Genomic DNA, 19,749 nt, shown 5'->3' with positions numbered 1-19,749 from the left:
GGCAAATTAAGAACTGTTCGCCTGTTGAGATCGAGCCAAAGTTGTGTTATCGCCCTGTACAGTGCCAATACCCATTGTGTGTAGAAGCTGCTGACTGGATTTGACCTGTATTTGAAGTTGGAATAATTATATGATGTGATAAGTCATCCGTTCAAACTCTGATATTTCCGGTGAAAATAAATCCACCCTCAAGGCCAGCCAACCAAATGCCATTTTGTTCAAGATTTCCAAGCTGTCCATGCTGCAATAAATGCTCCGGCTCCTTGTGTGTCGAACCCTAAGACAATCCATCCATCCATCCATCCATCCATCCATCCATCCATCCATCCATCCATCCATCCATCCATCCATCCATCCATCCATCCATCCATCCATCCATCCATCCATCCATTTTCTTGGGCACTTATAATGTAAGTAAATTAGTGCCACCAGGATTTGAATTTGAAATGCCACAGAAAACAGGATTTGAATTTGAAATTTAAAGTGATCAGATTTTCAATAGTTGGTACAATTCGCTCTCTGAAATTCAACCGGCTACAATTCGCTGTCTGAATTTCGTTGTGTGAAATTCAACCGGCTACAATTCGCTGTCTGAAATTCAACTGGCTACAATTCTGTCTAAAATTCACAGTTTGTGCCACCAGGCAGGGTTACTTCAGGTCAGAACCAAACAGGCAGTCAATCCAGTTACACTTTCTTAGTATGTGACGTCACGTCACTAAGAAAGCGTAACTGCGATTGGGTGCGTGTTCGGCCAGCCAGTTCAGCCAGTTGTAGCCTTCAGCTTTCACAGGTTTTGTCTTGTTGTGGCTTCTAGTTTACCCGGTCAGGGTGTTCCTCATATGATGTTCCTACTGGCTCCATTTGGACAAAACATAGTACAGCTAGACATATATAACCATCTTATTTTGTCTTTGTCTCGCTCACTTTAATATAACAAAAGGGCTTTTATTCTGAACTTCAGTAAGGGGTCACAACTCATAAGACTTGTACTGTTTCTACTCTTTGCAAAAATATTTCTTCCTTGTTCTAACAAATATCCACAAAGACAAGATTGTGTCTTTGCTTATGGTGTGAGAAAAAGATTTTGCCAAAATGCATTCGATGGCGGTTTTCTCCATAATCACATTCTTACCTCCAGGTCTTTAATATTGAATTTCTCCTCAAATATGTAGGCAGCATCCGCCCCGGCCGCTAGCCCTGCCATGGTTGCTAAGTAGCCGCAGTAGCCACCCATCGTCTCCACAAGAAACACACGACGTTTCGTCCCTGCGGCAGACTGCTTGATTCTGTCGCATGTCTGCAATGGCAACAGAGGAGTTTGGGGATGAGCACCTGATAATACTGTGCATGTGTGTGTGTCGTGCTAGTCCAGCCACTGACAGAGGTGATTGTGTTTAGAGCAGTGTCAGCACCAATGCTGAAGTCGGAGCCAGGGACATTGTTGGAGACGGTGGCGGGAATCACAACCATAGGGATGCACAGCTCCTCGTACTTTTCTCGGGCCTGAACCATTTCCAGGCCTCCAACGTAGGCCTGCAAGGATAGACATGAGGAGATACTGTAGCTTGAGTCTTTGTTTCCTTCACGCCATAAAAAAATACAGTGATGTAATTCATGCCAATAATTTTGCAAACATGCATCCATCCATTCAACTTCTGAGCTGCTAATCCTCACAAGGGTCGAGGGAGCGCTGAAGCCTATCCCTGCTATTCCCAGGCAGGAAGCAGGGTACACCTTGAAGTTCAGGCCTTGAACTGGTTGGTAGCCAATTGCAGGGCACATACAAACAACCGCACATACACACACACGCACACACACACAGGCACGCATGCGCACACACACACACACACACACACACACACACATATGCACAATCACACCTAAAACCAATTTAGAGTCTTTAATTCATGAATGTTTTTGGAATATGGTAGAAAACCGGAGTGCCCGGAGAAAATCCACACAAGCAATAGTAGAAAATTCAAACTTTGAACCCCAGTCCTCAGACCTGTGAGGCAAATGCTCGAACCAGTCGCTCCACCTTTGTCCAAGCAGCTCATCCTCACAAGGCTCACGGGAGTGCCGGAGCCTATCCCAGTTTACATTAGGCGAAAGGCAGACTACACCCTGAAATGGTCACGACTCAGTCCACAAGCCATATATTGACACCATCGCTGACAGGGATTTGATCCCACGCTGCCTGCACCACAGATTATAATCCCTCAAAGGGAATCCCCCCCAAAATATTTTTTCCCTTTTTCTTTTAAATCCTTCTCTTGAGATCAGTCCGCTCAAATTTAACAACTCCCATCACTCTATCCATTAATTTTGTTCTGCTTATCTGAGATCAGGTCACAGGGGGAGCTGCTCAATCAGGAGCCCCAGATTTCCCACTCCCCAACGATTTCCAAGTCCAGCGCTTCCAAAGAGATCCCTAATCTTTCCTTGGCCAGCCAGGAGATATAATTTCCTTAGCATGTCCGGAGTGGTCTCTGAGATTTCCAGAAGGTAGGATGTGCCAGGAACACTACAACTAAAACAGGGAGACGTTGAGGGAGACAATCTAACCAGATACCCAAGCCACCTGTACACCCTCTGGTCGCCTTTCTTCAAAAGGAGGACCACTGCCGTGGTGTGCCATCTAGAAGCAGTGTCCCTGATATCCACGTGATTTCGGAGAGACATGTCAGCCATAAATAGCTTAATCCGTACCAAGCACCCCACCAAAAATTAGCATTCAAAGTGTACATAATGTAAAGAATAATAAAAAAATGATGTTCATTTACCTTTGGCGTTGAGTGCGTGGCAAGCAAAAAGGCATCGTAGCGTCTTCAGAGGCACGCACACAATTCATTTCCACTAAAATTAATCAATTCTACAAACTATGTATTCAAAAACATTATCATTAACTTTCAATGTTTCGTGAAGTACCAATCCAAGGATGTTTGCCTTTGACGGCTTTTAAGAATCATGCGGAAATGTGCAATGCAAAACGTGAGCAATAGCCCGACTAGTTCATACATTTACTGGATGATCCTTTTGAATAAATTCGGAAATGCCATGGAATTTCATCAACACGTCTTTTAGTCTTTATTTCTTTGTATGCATAGTCATATATTTACATTAAAGGTTTTTGATTTGATTCTGATTGATTTGATTCTGGCTGACGGAAATAGTGCCTGTCTCCTCCTCGAAGCCGCAAACTGCTCCTGCATTGGCGTGTGTTAAACCACCTCCAGCCTTTCGCTTCTCTGTCGAAAGATCCTCGCGGTGAACCAACTTCTCAATGTCCTCCTCAGCCTTTTCCAGCGAAACAATTTCCTCAACTTCAGGATCAACCTCCACTTCAGATATCTTAAGTCGAATAGCAGCAGCATAAAAGCCACATGCACGCTTGTCTTTTTCACATTTCTTGACGATTTTTGTTTTGTTTTGTTGGACAAAACTTCTTGTTCTCCTCACTGGCACTGACCATCAATTTATTGGGGCCCATGATAAAAAAAGACGAATAAATCAGCGTAGAAGTAGTACAATACGGCTGTGCGCGAGCGTATGACAATGGATTCGGTGATGATACAGGAAGTACATCACAGGCAAAGATTGACGTCCCCCCCAAAACAACAAGATTGATGTTGCTCTGAACCAATGGAGGGATGTGATGCCAGGAAGATGCTACGTGCTAGCCAATACGGGGAGATGCTCTATTCCACCACACATACAAAGAGACAGAATGTGTGGTCATGGCTAAAGATTGCACGCACACCCACTGCCCTCATGTCTTCCGTTAACCTTCTCTTTGGTCTTCGTCTCGCTCTTTTGACTGGCAGCTCCATCCCCAGCACCCTTCCACCATTATACTCACTCTCTTGTCTCCGGACATGTCCAAACCATCGAAGTCTGCTCTCTTGAAACCTTGTCTCCAAAACATCCAATTTTGGCTGTCCCTCTAATTAGCTAATTTCTATCCAACCTACTCACTCCTAGAGAGAACGTCACCATCTTCATTTATGCCACCTCCAGTTCTGCTACCTGTTGTGTCTTCAGTGCCACCATCTCGAATACATACATCATGGCTGGCACACCACTGTTTTATGAACTTTGCCTTTCATCCTAACAGAGACTCTTCTGTCACATAAAACATCAGACACCTTCCGCCAGCAGTTCCAACCTGCTTGGAGCTGTTTCTTCACTTCCTTACCACACTCACCATTGCTGTGTATTGTTGACCCCAGGTATTTGAAGTTATCCCCCCTCGCTATCTCTTCTCCCTGGAGTCTCACTCTTCCCCCTCCACCCCTCTCATTCACACACATATATTGTTTTACTTAGGCTAATCTTCATTCCTCTCCTTTTCATTGCATATCCTCCTACATATTTGTAATTGTTCCTCCACCTGCTCCCTGCATATCACAATATCATCTGCGAAAGTCACAGTCAAAGAGAATTTCATTCTATCCTTGTCAGCCTATCCATTACCACAGCATACAGGCTCAGAACTGATCCCTAATGTAGTCCCACCTCCCCATTAAATTCTTCTGTCATACCAATGGCACACCTCACCACTGTTCTGCAGCCTTCATACATGTCCTGTACTATTCTAACATATTTCTCTGCCACACCAGACTTACACATGCAGTAGCACAGTTGCTCCCTTGGTACTCTGTCATAGGCTTTCTCTAGATCCACAACGACACAATGTAGCTCCTTCTGACCTTCTCTATACTTTTCCAATAGCATCCTCAAGGCAAATAATGCATCTGTGGTACTCTTTCTAGGCATGAAACCATACTGTTGCTCGCAGATACTTCTGCCCCGAATCTAGCCTCCACTACTCTTCCCCATAACTTCATTGTGTGGCTCATCAAATTTATTCCTTTATAGTTGCCACAGCTCTGCAAGTCGCATTTGTTCTTAAAAATGGGAACAACCATTGATCGATCCGGTATGGAATTCTTTAGATGAACGCTCATTTTTGTTTGGCACAGTTTTATGCCGGATGCCCTTCTTGACGCAACCCTATGCTTTTATCAGGGCTTGGGACTGGCCGTCAGATTGCACTGGCTTGTGGCCCAATAGGACTGCATTTACAGATACAGATACAGTACAGGATGTTTACGTTGGGTTGAATCCAGCGCCGTTTTTTCCCCTTTCAGATCCTGAATTTCCTTCGTAACTAGAGACATTTTATGGGGAGGCTTTTTGTAACCTGAATCTTTCGTTAGTAGAGACCTTCGTAAGCAGAGGTACCACTGTATTGGTCTACAGATGTGCAGATGGTGCAGAGTGGTTAGACTACTTCAATGAATGACCGAAAAAATCCATCCATCCATCCATCCAGCCAGCCAGCCATCCATCCATCCATCCATCCATCATCCATCCATCCATCTTCTGAGCCACTTATCCTCACGAGGGTCGCAGGTCGGCTGGACCCAATCCCAACTGCCACGGGTCAGGAGGCAGGGTACATCCTGAACTGGTTGCCAGCCAATCGCAGAGTACATGGAGACAGACAACATTCGCACTCATAAACACAACTAAGGGGCAATGTAGAGTCTCTAAATTAATGCATGTTTTGGGGATGTAGGAGGACACTAGAGTGCCCGGAAAAAAAACACACAGGCAAGGGGAGAACATGGAAACTCCACACAGGTGGATTTCAACCCGAGTTCTCAGAACTGTGAGGCCCACGCTCTATCGCCACGCTACTGTGCCACCCACGAATAGTCAATAATATATAATTCTAAATGGCCTTGTAGAACGTGATTGAATCAGCTGTCCAGTGATTATTCGACACAACATACTGAGCTAGTTAGCTAACAAGTGTAATTCATTATTTAGCGCATTTTAATAGAGCAACAGGTTTTGTACAATGTACATGCTCACACAGTGGCTTTTGCTAATTGACAAAACAAATCAACAAGCAAATTAATAACCGCTTATGTTGTCCACTTGAACAAAAGATTGTAGTTTTACATTTAAGATGATACAAGGCAATCAACACATACCACACCACCAGTAATTGTAATGACCTTGTGGCATTCACAAGCACAGTCTTTTGTCTCTCCAGGCCCAAAGCAGCTCACAACTAATGCGCAGTTGAACCAAGACAAATCACTGTAGTATGTCAGCTACATTATCTTTGTTCATCACTCTATTACCAGAAAAAACATAGATTAAAAGTCACACTGACAGGGGAGAAAATGTGTGTTTTTCCAGAATTATCCTACCTCAAATCCGCCGATGATGACCAAGGCGTGGATGTTGAACTTGCCAATGTTCTGACTGATTTCCTCCATTAGCTTACCTGGAAGTGTTCTTTGTGGGGTGGGGAGCGGGATGGGGCGGGAGCAGCGACACATTTTGTGTTATGACAAATGTCAATGGGGCAAAAATGTATATTTTTGTCAATGGCGACTGATACAGAGCTGTGGGAAAGCAGGGATCAAAATAATCATAAACTGGGAGTTCAAATTCCGTGAGACTTGTTCGGTGTGCATGATTCTAAAAGATTAACACGACATCAATTTTTTTTTTTTTAAATTGGCTTTTTGGGATGTGTTCGGGGGGGAATAAGCATTCAACCAGAAACAGTACTTAATGTGACATAGGAAAATAATAATAATAATGATTATTATTATTAATATGCTCAGCTTTGGAGGATCCCCCATGCATATTTACCTCTTGGTGCCCAACTTTGAGCCTCCCAGTCCAGTCCAGCCGCTCACTGAAGTCCAATTAATATCCTCAATCTGTAGCATAAGCAAGGATATGAATTATAGCACATATTGCATTTGAAATGAAATTGTAAGAGAAAAAGTAACATGCAAATATTTTTGTTTTCGTGAATAGATTGATTTTTACACATTTATTTATATATTGGGTGACATGGTGGGCCAGCTGTAAAAAGTTGGCCTCACAGTTCTGAGAACCGGGGTTCAATCCCTGCCCCACCTCTGTGGAGTTTGCATGTTCACACCGTGCTTGTTTGGGTCTTCTCTGGGCACTCTGGTTTCTTCCCATGTCCCAAAAACATGCATTATTAGGAGGGACTAAATTGCCTCAAGGTGTGATTGTGAGTGCGACTGTTGTCTGTCTCGATGTGCAATGCAAATGGCCGCCAACCAGTTCCGGGTGTACCCCATCCCAATGACAACTGGGATTGGCACCAGCACTCCCATGGCCCTCATGAGGATCAGCGGGTCAAAAAATGGGTGGATGGATTTGTTAATGGTCATGCAAAGTGATTTATTTGTCGGTCCTCTACAATATGTTGTACTTTTAAAATGTTACCGCAAAGGATTTCATGCAGTGTTGGGCACGAACAACAGTTAAAATTTTTTCAAAGGATTTCTAAACCTTAAAAATCTTTCTTTTGTTTCTTGTCACACTTATGTGCTCAACAGACAGTCTTTCTAGTCCTAGTCAATGTAAAAAAAGATGCCAACACATCGTCTGACAATGCAGGAGACTGGGCTGGAAAGGGCGCAGCTGAAGACAGTGGCAGAGGAAGAGGCCAAGATGTGTATTGTACATATGATGTGTGCATCCAATGGCTATACCTTAACAAAATCATGTTATTTACCAAGTCTTCGCAGAACAGTTATAGATTCTGGTGTTTACTGTGCAATCCAAAAAGGAAGCTCCTGTTAACATCCAAGACATCAAACACAAATTTAAGGATATACACTGTCAGGAATTTCCTGACGTTAACAACAGTTGGCAGCAAAGTTTGTTATCACAAGTCAGTCAACAGTTAACAAGACTAGCGAAAAGTATGCTTTTGGGACAAATAGAATAAAATTGTATGTGTCTGTGTATGTTTGAATTTCAACAGGGTGAGGTACAAAAAAGGAAACTGATGAAGCGAAAAGCTCTAACTTTGTGTTATGTTACTCAGAAATAGGGTTGTTGAAATATTATATTTGAAAACACTATTCATTCATTTTACATACCACTTATCCTCACTATAGTGTCACGGACATGCTAGACCCTAGCTCTGCTGACTGCATGAGAAGCGGGTGCACCTTGAACTGGTGACCAGCCAATCGGAGGGCACATAGAAACGAGAAACCATTTGGACTCACATTTATGCCTATAGGCCAGTAAGTGTCTTAATTTATCCTACCATACATGCTTTTAGGATGTGTGAGGACCCAGAGAAACCCACACAGGCACAAGGAGAACGTGGAAATGCCACATAGGCGCGGCCGGGTTTGAACCCAGGTCATCAGAACGGTGAGGCAGATGTGCTAACTAGCCTAATATATTTTAAAATCATTTTTATTAAGATATTTGTCATGATCCTGTCACTCCAGCCCGGGCTGTGCGGGTGCCCGCGCGCTTGCTCTGATTGGAAGGCGCACACCTCCGCCTCACGCGGGCTGATTATCCTGTGTATTTATACGACCCCGATGACCACTGGTCCCGGCCAGTTTGTGAGCTTCATGTCCCGTTCGAGTACTCGCGTATCCCTGATCGACAACCCATGTGTACCGACCTTCGCCTGTTCTCCGACCGACCCTGTAAGCCTGACTCCTTTGACACACCTGCCTGCTTTAATCATTCTCCCGTGTACCGACTCCTGCCTGCCAGCTCACCTGCTCTCTTCGCCCGACGTCCCAACTACCGCTGCTGGACCTGACTGCCTGCCCGATCCCCGACCACGGAATAATAAACGTTTCTCCCTGAACTACCTTGCATCTTCCGAGCCTTGCATTTGGGTCCTACTCTCGTTCTGATGGGTTGTGACAATATCATTATTGTCATTGTACAGGTAGTATGAAACTTTGCTAGAGCAAGCCTCCAGATGCCGAAACAAGAGGTCCAAGTTGCTGCATCCACACTCACTGCCATATAGTATACACTGTATAATACACAACTAATATCCCACTTGAGACTGTGAGTCCCAGGATGCACACGTCTGAGTGCCAGCCCTAATGAGTCCCTGCACCCATCATCACAGAATACTGATACAATAATCCTCAGCTTCATCACAGTTCTTGCTTTGAGGTCCTGCTCTCGTTCAGATTGTTCAGTTGCTACCCTAATTTTTACAGACAGGACTTGCGCTTTTCCTTTGTTCCTCCTTTGATTTACTCTTTGTGGAAGTTCTTGACCAACAAACACACCAACAATATATAGGGTGGCTTTAAGACCTCTGGATGCAGAACGTACATTAAACGAGATTACTTTGTGTTATGTTCACTTTAATCATGAAGCATGAATGTTACAATTTACATCCATTATTTTGTAAAGTGTTTGGATGCCCCGTAGCTCAGTGGTTAGAGCACTGGTTTGGTAAACCAGCGGTTGTGGGTTCGTATCCCACTGGGGCCTCCACTCCCCGAGAAGGGTTGTGTCAGGAAGGGCATCCGGTGTTAAAAAAAAAAAAAAAAAAAAAAAATTGTGCCAAACATATATATGTGTTCATCTGAGATGACACGCTGTGGCGACCCTGAAAGGGACAAGCTGAAAGAAACACATATTTCGTGAAGTGTTTTTCCTCATTTGCGGTGCAGGTGAGTTGGAGCCTATCCCAGTAGGCTTTGGGCAAGAGATATGATACATCCAGGGAGGACAGCCACTGGCGATTTCCTCCACGATAATGTCTTTCAAAACGTAACAAACCCCCAACAAAATGAAATATTCTACTTTCTACAGATGGAGAATTGGGATTTTTTCGTTTGCTGGAAGCTAAAATCCATTTATACACACACACACACACACACAACACACACACACACACACACACACACACACACACACACAAGTGCCTTGTGAAAGTATTCGGCCCCCTTCAACTTCTAAACCTTTCGACACATTTCAGACTTCAAACAAAAATATATAAAATTTTTATTTTTTGTCAAGAATCAATAACAACTGGAACACAATCGTGAAGTGGAATGAAATTTATTGGATATTTTAAACTTTAACAAATAAATAACTGAAAAGTGGGGCATGCAATATTATGTGCCCCCTGTACTTTCAGTGCAGCAAACTCACTCAAGATGTTCACTGAGGATCTTTGAATGATCCGATGATGACTGATGATGATAAATTGAATCCAACTGTGTATAATCAAGTCTCTGTATAAATGCACCTCCTATGTGATTGTCTCTGGGTTCTGTTTAAAGTGCAGAAAGCATCATTAAGACCTTATGTGTCTTGTTTATTTGATTGCCTCTTTTTTTTGTTTTTGAATATCTGCAGGAGTTGCGCAGCACAAGATTGTGCAAGTTGTCGGCCGGTCCCAAACCCGGATAGATGAGAGTGTTGCATCAGGAAGGGGATCTGGTGTAAAACTGTGCCAAACATATGTGAGCGTTTGTCATACAAATTCCAGAATGGTTAGGTCGTGGCCAGGCTTCCTATGCCTGCCCCCGGAACTGTTAATCTGCAAGGCGTAGGTAGAAATTCAGATAATGTACAGTGAAGGAAATAAGTAACATCAGACAACATGTACTCCAGGTTAGACACGAAAGAAGGAGAAAAGGATATCTACAGTTTGGCCAGACAGAGGGATAGAGATGGGAAGGATGTGCACCAAGTAAACGTGATTAAGGATAGCAATGGAAATATGTTGACTGCGCCTGTAGTGTGCTAAGTAGATGAAAAAAAATACTTTGAGAAGTTAATAAATGAAGAAAATGGGAGAGAAGGTAGAGTAGAAGAGGAAAACGTGAATGACTGGGAAGTGGCAACTATTAGTAAGCGGGAAGTTAGAAAGGCACTGAACAGAATCAAAAATGGAAAGACAGTTGGTCCCGATGACATTCCAGTGCAGGTATGGAAGCGATTTGGTGAGGTGGCTGTAGAGTTTTTGACCAACTTATTCAACAGAATACTAGCGGGAGAGATGATGCCAGAAGAATGGAGGAAAAGTGTGCTCATCCCCATTTTTAAAAACAAAGTCGATGTTCAGAACTGTGGAAACTACAAAGGAATAAAGATGATGAGCCACACAATGAAGTTATGGACAAGAGTAGTGGAGGCTAGACTCAGGTCAGAAGTAAGTATCTGCGAGCAACAGTATGGTTTCATGCCGAGAAAGAGTACCACAGATTCATTATTTGCTTTGAGGATGCTCGTGGAAAAGTACAGAGAAGGTCAGAGGAGCTATGTTGTGTTTTTGTAGACCTAGAGAGAGACAGACCTATGACAGAGTACCAAGAGAGGAACTGTGGTACTGCATCCGAAAGTCTGATGTGGTGGAGAAATATGTTATAATAGTACAGGACATGTATGAGGGCAGTAGAACAGCGAGATGTGATGTGCTGTAGGTGTGCAGTGATCCAGGCTGAGCCGCTTCCTGTTTGCGGTAGTAATGGGTAGGCTGACAGACGAGGTTGGACTGGAATCCCCTTGGACCATGATGTTCACAGATGGTATTATGATCTCCAGTGAAAGCAGGGAGCAGGTGGAGGAACAATTAGAAAGATGGAGGTACGCAATGGAAAGGAGAGGAATGAAGATTAGCCGAAGAAAAACAGAATATATGTGCATGAATGAGAGGGGCGGAGGAGGAAGAGTAAAGCTCCAGGGAGAACAGATCGCGAGGGTGGACGACTTCAAATACTTGAATCAACCATACAGAGCAATGATGTGTATGGTCAGGAAGTGAAGATACGGGCACAAGTGGGATGGAACTGTTGGTGGGAGGTGTCTGGTGTTATATGTGACAGAAGAGTCTCTGCTAGGATGAAGGGCAAAGTTCACCAAACAGTGGTGAGGCAGGCCATGATGTACAGATTAGAGATGGTGGCTCTGAAGAAACAAGAGGAAGCAGAACTCGAGGTAGCAGAAATGAAGATGTTAAGGTTCTCGCTCGGAGCGAGCAGGTTGGATAGGATTAGAAATGAGCTCATTAGAGGGACAGCCAATGTTGGATGTTTTGGAGACAAGGTTGGACAGCGTAGACTTAGATGTTTTGGACATGTTCAGATGCGAGAGAATGACTTTCTTGGTAGAAGGGTGCTGAGGATAGAGCCGCCAGGCAAAAGAGCAAGAGGAAGACCAAAGAAAAAGCTGATGGATGTTGTGAGGGGGGACATGAGGACAGTGCGTGTTAGAGAGGAAGATCCACGAGATAGGCTTAGATAGAAAAAGATGACGTGCTGTGGCGACCCCTAACGGGACAAGCCGAAAGAAAAAGAAGAAGAAGAGCATCATGAAAGCCAAGGAGCACACCAGGCAGGTCGGAGATACTGTTGTGGAGAGGTTTAAAGCCAGATGTGGATACAAAAAGATTTCTCAAGCTTTAAACACCTCAAGGATCACTGTGCAAGCAATCATATTGAAATGGAAGGAGTATCAGACCACTGCAAATCTACCAAGACCCGGCCATCCCTCTAAACTTTCACCTCGAACAAGGAGAAGGCTGATCGGAGATGCAGCCAAGAGGCCCATGATCACTCCGGATGAATTGCAGCAATCTACAGCTGAGGTGGGAGAGTCTATCCATAGGACAATAATCAGTCATACACTGCACAAATCTGATATTTATGGAAAAGTGGCAAGTCGAAAGCCATTTCTCAAAGATATCCATAAAAAGTCTTGTTTAAAGTTTGCCACAAACCACCTGGAAGACACGCTAAACGTGGGAGAAGGTGTACAGGTCCGATGAAAGCAATATTGAACTTTTTGGCCACAATGCAAAATGATATGTTTGGCGTAAAAGCGACACAGCTCATCACCTTGGACATACCATCCCCACTGTCAAACATGGCGTTGGCAGCCTCATTGTTTGGCCCTGTTTTTCTTCAGCACGGACAGGGAAGATGGTTAATATTGATGAGAAGATGAATGGAGCCAAATACAGGACTATTCTGGAAGAAAACCTCTTGGAGTCTGCAAAAGACCCGAGACTGGGACGGAGATTTATCTTCGAATAGGACAATGATCCAAAACATAAAGTCAAACTACAATGGAATGATTCCAAATAAACATATTCAGGTGTTCGAGTGGCCAAGTCAAAGTCCAGTCCTGAATCCAATCGAGAATCTGTGGGCAGAGCTGAAGACTGCTGTTCACAAACATTTTCCATCCAACCTCATTGAGCTCGAGCTGTTTTGCAAGGAAGAATGGGCAAGAATTTCGCAATGTGCAAAACTGATAGAGACATACCCCAATCAACTTGCAGCTGTAATTGCAGCAAAAGGTGGCGCTACAAAGTATTAATGCAAGGGGGCCAAATAATATTGCATGCCCCACTTTTCAGGTTTTTATTTTTTAGAAAAGTTTAAAATATCCAATAAATTTTGTTCCACTTCACAATTGTGTCCAACTTGTTGATTCTTGACAAAAAAAAATAACTTTACATCTTTATGTTTGAACCCTGAAATGTGGCAAAACGTTGAAAAGATAAAGGTCCAAGATCAATTTTCTGAGCCGCTTATCCTCACGATGGTCGCGGGAATGATGGAGCCTAACCCAGCTCTCAACGGGCAGGGGGCAGAGTACACCCTGAACTGGTTGCCAACCAATCGAAGGCCACGTCAAGACAACCAGCCGCACTCACAATCGCACCTCGGGGCAATTTTGAGTGTCAAATTAATGTTGCATGTTTTTGGGATGTGAGAGGAAACCGGAGTGGCCGAAGAAAACCCAGGCAGGCACGGGGAGAACATGCAAAACACAGGCGGGGCCAGAATTGAACCCTGGACCTCAGAACTGTGAGGCCAACACTTTTCAGCTGAGTCACTGTGCCGCGTAAAAATACAGTGAAAAAAATGAGTATTTGAACACCCTGCTTCATTGCAAGTTCTCCCACTTAGAAATCATGGAGGGGTCTGAAATTTTCATTGTAGGTGCATGTCCACTGAGAGAGAGATAATCTAAAAAGAAAAATCCATAAATCTCAATGTGTGATTTTTTTTAACAATTTATTTGTGTGATACAGCTGCAAATTATTTGAACATCTGAGAAAACCAATGTTAATATTTGGTACAGTCGCCTTTGTTAGCAATTACAAAGGTCAAACATTTCCTGTAGTTGCAGGAGGGATTTTGACCCACTCCTCTACAGAGATTTTCTCTAGATCAGACAGATTTCTGGGCTGTCCTGGAAAACATGGAGTTTCACCTCCCTCCAAAGATTTTTCTATTGGGTTTAGGTCTGGAAACTGGCTAGGCGATGCCAGAACCTTGATATGCTTCTCATGGAGCCACTACTTGGTTTTCCTGGCTGTGTCATGTTGAAAAACCCAGCCACGACCCATCTTCAATGCTCTGACCGAGGGAAAGAGGTTGTTCAACAAAATCTCACAATATATGGCCGCGGTGATCCTCTCCTTAATACAGTGCAGTCGTCCTGTCCCATGTGCAGAAAAACACCCAGAAAGGATGATGCTACCATCCCCATGCTTCACAGTACGGATGGTGTTCTTGGGATGGAACTCATCATTCGTCTTCCTCCAAACAGGGTTTGTGGAATTATGACCAATAAATTCCATTTTGGTCTCATCTCACCACAAAACTTTCTCCCGTGACTTTTCTGTATCATCCAAATGGTCATTGGCAAACTTAAGATGGGCCTTGACGTGCTGGTTTAAAGGTCAAGTGTCACCCCTATAAACATTCTAAAATAGATATTGTAATGAAAAATACATATAACATTATTCATTTCAATGTCTATGCGAAAAAATAAGCATGAGCGGAAAGCGCATCATCCATGCGCAAAGTTGCGGAAGTATCATTCGACGACATCCAAGTTGTCGCAATATTGGCCGTATCTCCTCTCCGTGACGTCACCCCAGACATTCGCCATTGAAAACACACTGTAGACCCTACTATGGGAGGTGAACACGCCCCTTCTGACACGGAAGCTCTTTTCGAATAAGAGAATATCACACAACCGAGTGAAGTTTCCAGGGCAATATTACCCTATTGTTTCGAGCCATATTCAGATGCTATGAGATCACGGCCAAACCAACTCCCCGTCCGATCCACTTCTGCGGCAGAGACGAGCAACAAAGCCGGCGGCCGGCTCAGCCTTGTCCACAAGGCCGGGAAAGCCGCTGGCGGAACCCCTCCAAAGCGCATATCGATACATTGAGCACGCATTTGGATCTTTTGTTACATTATTACGTGGTCCGCCCCAAACTATTATTTTCTTTAGTAGCTGTCTACACACCTACTTGTCATTTGGAACCCACAAAGCGGTCGTCCTTTGCACCTGTGCAATCCATTTTTCACAACGAACCGGGTCTCTTGCAAACTTATGAAGGGTAAATCCTTCCTCCCGAGTGTTCAAGCAATGTCCAGCAATGCAACAACCCGACATTTTGGGTAACACAAAGGAACAACGGGCTACCTTCCCGGAGGTAAAACTAAAAGAAACAAACGAGTCCACTTGAGGGCAGTCCTGGCGTGTACGTCACGGCCTGCTTCTTCTCGAAACAAATCCCTCAAGAGGATTTTCGTGGCAAGAGCTTCAAAAAGCTGTATACGTCAACATCATGTTTTGTGGTGAAAAAGCGCATGGGTCCATGTCAGCTGCCGTTTTTTCATTAATAACATACTAAAAATCATGCATTTCATGACAGTGGCCTTTTAAGCAGGAGAACCTTCCATCCCGTGCATGATTTCAAACCATCACGTCTTAGTGTAACAACAGTCACCTTGGAAACGGTGGTACCAGCTCTTTTCAGGTCATTGACCAAGTCCTGTCGTATAGTCCTGGGCTGATTCCTCACCTTTCTAAGGATCTTTGAGACCCCACAAGGTGATATCTTGCATGGGGCTCCATTCAGATTGAGATTGACTGTTTAGCTTCTTCCATTTTCTAATGATTGCTCCAACAGTGGACCTTTTTTTTTTTTCACCAAGCTGCTTGGCAATTTCTCCAGAGCCCTTCCCAGCCGTGTGGAGTTGAACAATTTTATCTCTGGTGTCTTTGGACAGCTCTTTGGTCTTGGCCATGTAATAAGTTTGAGTCTTACTGATTGTATGGGTTGGACAAGTGTCTTTGTGCAACTAACGACCGCACACAGGTGCATCTGATTCAGGATAATAGATGGGGTGAAGGTGAACTTTTAAAGGCAGACTAACAGGTCTTTGAGGGTCATAATTCTAGCTGATAGACAGGTGTTCAAATACTTATTTGCAGCTGTATCACATAAATAAATTGTTAAAAATTCATACATTGTGATTTCTGGATTTTTCTTTTTAGATTATCTCTCTCACAGTGGACATGCACCTACGATGAAAATTTCAGAACCCTCCATGATTTCTAAGTGGGAGAACTTACAATATAGCAGGGTTTTCAAATACTTATTTTCTTTACTGTATTCATCTTTTTTTTCCCCACTCTGAGTGTGTGTCGTGGATCTCCATGACATGAATCTTACGTTTTAAATTGAATTCAGTCAGCTTTTTTCACTATTCTATTTTATTGACATGCGTGTATATTTACCGATTGAATGATGTACAACTGGTTAGCACGTCTGCCTCGAAGTTCCAAGGACCGCGATATGAATCCCGGCCCTGCTTGTATGAAGTTTGTATGTTCTCCCCATGGCCGTGTCGGTTTTCTCAAGGCACTCCAGTCTCCTCCTACATCTCAAGAATATGGGTGGTAGGTTAACTGAAGACTCTAGATTGCCTGTAGGTATGGATGTGAGTGTGGATGTTTGTTTCCATGTGCTCTGCGATAGGTTGGCGACCAGTTTAGGGTGTACCCTGCCTCAAAAATGTTCTGTCTGAAGGTCGAAGGTGTGCAAGTCATCAAGTGACCTACGTGTCCAGCCGCAAGGCCGTCAAAGCCGTCGTGGACAGCGAGCATGTTGTGCCCCTGTATGATGCCCATCCTGACCGCTGCACGCACAGCTGCATTCATTCCAGCACAGGGGGCCCCGATATTTATGATGGCCATGTTGATGTTGCTCTGACAATGGAGAGTGATGGTTAACGTGCAGTACTTAAGTAACTACAGAAAATTTAACAATGCATTGAATATTGTGACATTTGTAGGAGGCGATAAACAGTGTTGCCAGATGCATGCTAACTAATCTGTTTGGTAATGTTTCCCTATGTACACTGTGCTCGCTTAAACATTTCCAAACTGTACGATGATTTGAATCAAATACAACTTTTTGTTCACATTTCCTCAAGGCAACTTTATTCTGATCAGAATATGACTTTTCTACCCCTAAAATACCCCCCCTCCCAAAAAAAAAACCAACTAAAAAACTGAGGTGAGGTAAGGTGAGGTAAAAAAAACAACCCTCATCATGAATAATCATGAATAAAGTTATTTCTCATGACACAACAACTATTTTTGGAAGAATAACCGTATCCTCATAATCAAGATTTTCATGAAAAAATGTCACTTTTTTAATTTGTTTGTAGAAAAGATTTTATTATGATGACTTTTTCTTTTGTTTTCATTTTCGTAATGACTTATCAGAAAAAAATTACAAAGTTTCACCATTTTAATCTTCCCTCCAAAAATATGATTTTTTTTAACTCAATAATTATTTTTATTTTATTCCTATGTGTGATCATTTCCTGAAAAGAAACATTTGGAAGCACCAGTGTTGATTGAAATGGGGATGACACTTGTTCTCTATCCTAACCAAAGGGAGGGTTCCTTACTTTCACATCTGGGGGGTTAATGTGGGCCAGCAGCTTGTATGTGTTCCAGTTGTTCTCAAAGCTCCTGCGGTTTACAGAGGGATGCAAAATTTGTTGAGCTGATTCTGTTACTTTATAAGTGTCACAACCGTTACTCAGTAGCACATTTAGGAATAACAGCAACCATGATAATAACTTAGATTTATGCATTATAGTGTAAACATCTTACTTTCCTCTGAGCTTGATGGCATCCTCGAATCTGCCCTCAACCATGGCAGCAGTCACATCTTTTGTCTGGATGGCAGAAATAGCAGAAAGAATCACTCTTTCAATGACATCTTAGAGCAGGGGTTACTCAAATACAAATATTGTAAGTCAAAGCTCCATTAATGAAGGTCACCCAATAATACTGTAATATTCAAAACAAAATGTCTTTTTATTCAAAAAAGAAAAAAAAATAACTTCATTTTGACAGAAGACGGCACGGTGAAACAGCTGGAAAGTATTAGCCTCACTGTTCTGAGGTTCCGGGTTCAATCCCGGACCCGCCTGTGTGGAGTTTGCATCTCCTCCCTGTGCCTGCGAGGGTTTTCTCCGGGCACTCCGGTTTCCTCCCACATCCCAAAAAACATGCAACATTAATTGGACACTCTAAAATGCCCCGAGGTGTGATTGTGAGTGTGGCTGTCTGTCTCTATGTGCCCTGCAATTGGCTGGCAACCAGTTCAGGGTGTACCCCGCCTCCTGCCTGATGACAGCTGGGATAGGCTCCAGCACTCCCGCAAACCTTGTGAGGATAAGCGGCTAAGAATATAGATGGATGGCATTTTGACAAATGATTGAGCTAAAAAAAACATAACCCTTGTCATTAATCTAAAGCAAATAGATGATGGGAGGGATAACAATATTTTTCTTTTGAATTATAAACCAAAAAACTGGGGTCTTACCTGTACACTGTGTTCCCCCCCAAAAAAGAAAGAATAACTAAATAAGTATTGGTAAGTAAACATACAAATGAAAAATAATAAGACGAACCAAATACTATAGTCCACTTACAAATGTTATTGATGAAGAACAATTAAAGTTAGCAAAATGTACACAGTTAATGTACTGTAGCAATTCCTGTTTCTGAAAACAATCCACACCACCTCTAGGAGCAGAAATAGATAAAATATCAATCGATAAATGATACATTTGATCAGTTTTTCTAATTAATAGCCTGCAAACATTGTAGTAATGCATAATTGCAAGTAATTGCTCATGAAAATAAGGCACTTACAGTATACTTTTGAATCATTACCCACTGTGTGACTGGTGCACACAGCCGTACGACATTTATAATCCAGTACCTATGCTACTGACTCAGTTGCACTCACTGTTCCCACCCATGGAGGATGATGTCAGTGTGCACAAAGTGGACCGCTTGAAAAACAAATATCCATCCATCCATCCATCAAGGTTTTACTTCACAAGGCCAGATTTTGAACCCGGGTACTCTGATCTGTGAGGCAGATGTCCTCACCAATCTTTCACTGTGCCACGAATAACAAAAATGTTGTTTCTTTCGGCGTCGCCACAGAGTGTCATCTCAGTTGAATGCACATTTATGTTTGGCACAATTTTTACTCTTGACGCAACCCTTCTCAAGGAGTGGAGGGCCCAGTGGGATACGAACCCACAACCCCTGGTTTACCAAACCAGTGAACTAACCACTGAGCTCTGGGGCCTCACTAATAACAACCATACAAAAGAAAAAAAACTGTTTAAGATGCTTAAAGTGGGCCTGTCATGAAATGGATGATTTTTGTTTTTTTATCAATCAAATATCCACAGGCAATATGGTCCCATGTGTTTTTTCACCACAAAACATGGTTTTGACGTATACAGCTTTTTGTAACTCCCGCCATGAAAATCCTCTCGAGAGATTTGTTTTCGAGAAGAAGCGGGAAGTGACGTATAGGACAGCGGCGCCCCGTTGTGGGCTAGTTTATTTTCATTAGTTTTATCTCTGGGAAGGTAGCTCGTTGTTCCTTCGTGATAGCCAAAATGCCGGCTCATTGCATTGAACACTCGAGAGAATGGAATTACCCTTCATAAGTTTGAAAGAGACCCTGTTCGTTGTGAAAAATGGATTGCACGGGAGCAGAGGACGAGAGCTTCATGGGTTCCAAATTACAGG

General features: G+C 43.2%; 1 protein-coding gene across 1 annotated transcript in view; it reads right to left on the bottom strand.

The window, feature by feature from the left end:
- Nucleotides 1-19,749, bottom strand: part of pfkma (phosphofructokinase, muscle a) — a 59,279-nt gene that overhangs the window by 22,297 nt on the left and 17,233 nt on the right. The window contains exons 8-14 of the mRNA XM_061810969.1: nt 17,800-17,864; nt 17,592-17,655; nt 16,735-16,881; nt 6,679-6,749; nt 6,228-6,315; nt 1,384-1,536; nt 1,136-1,300 (exon numbers count right to left, since the gene is read on the bottom strand). Coding sequence (XP_061666953.1) covers nt 1,136-1,300; nt 1,384-1,536; nt 6,228-6,315; nt 6,679-6,749; nt 16,735-16,881; nt 17,592-17,655; nt 17,800-17,864 — 753 coding nt within the window. The remainder of the gene's footprint in view (nt 1-1,135; nt 1,301-1,383; nt 1,537-6,227; nt 6,316-6,678; nt 6,750-16,734; nt 16,882-17,591; nt 17,656-17,799; nt 17,865-19,749) is intronic.

Source organism: Syngnathoides biaculeatus, chromosome 2, assembly GCF_019802595.1.
Source record: "Syngnathoides biaculeatus isolate LvHL_M chromosome 2, ASM1980259v1, whole genome shotgun sequence".
NCBI classification, from domain to species: domain Eukaryota; kingdom Metazoa; phylum Chordata; class Actinopteri; order Syngnathiformes; family Syngnathidae; genus Syngnathoides; species Syngnathoides biaculeatus.
Note: the sequence above shows the minus strand (reverse complement) of the source record. Positions and strands in the feature narration are given on the sequence as shown.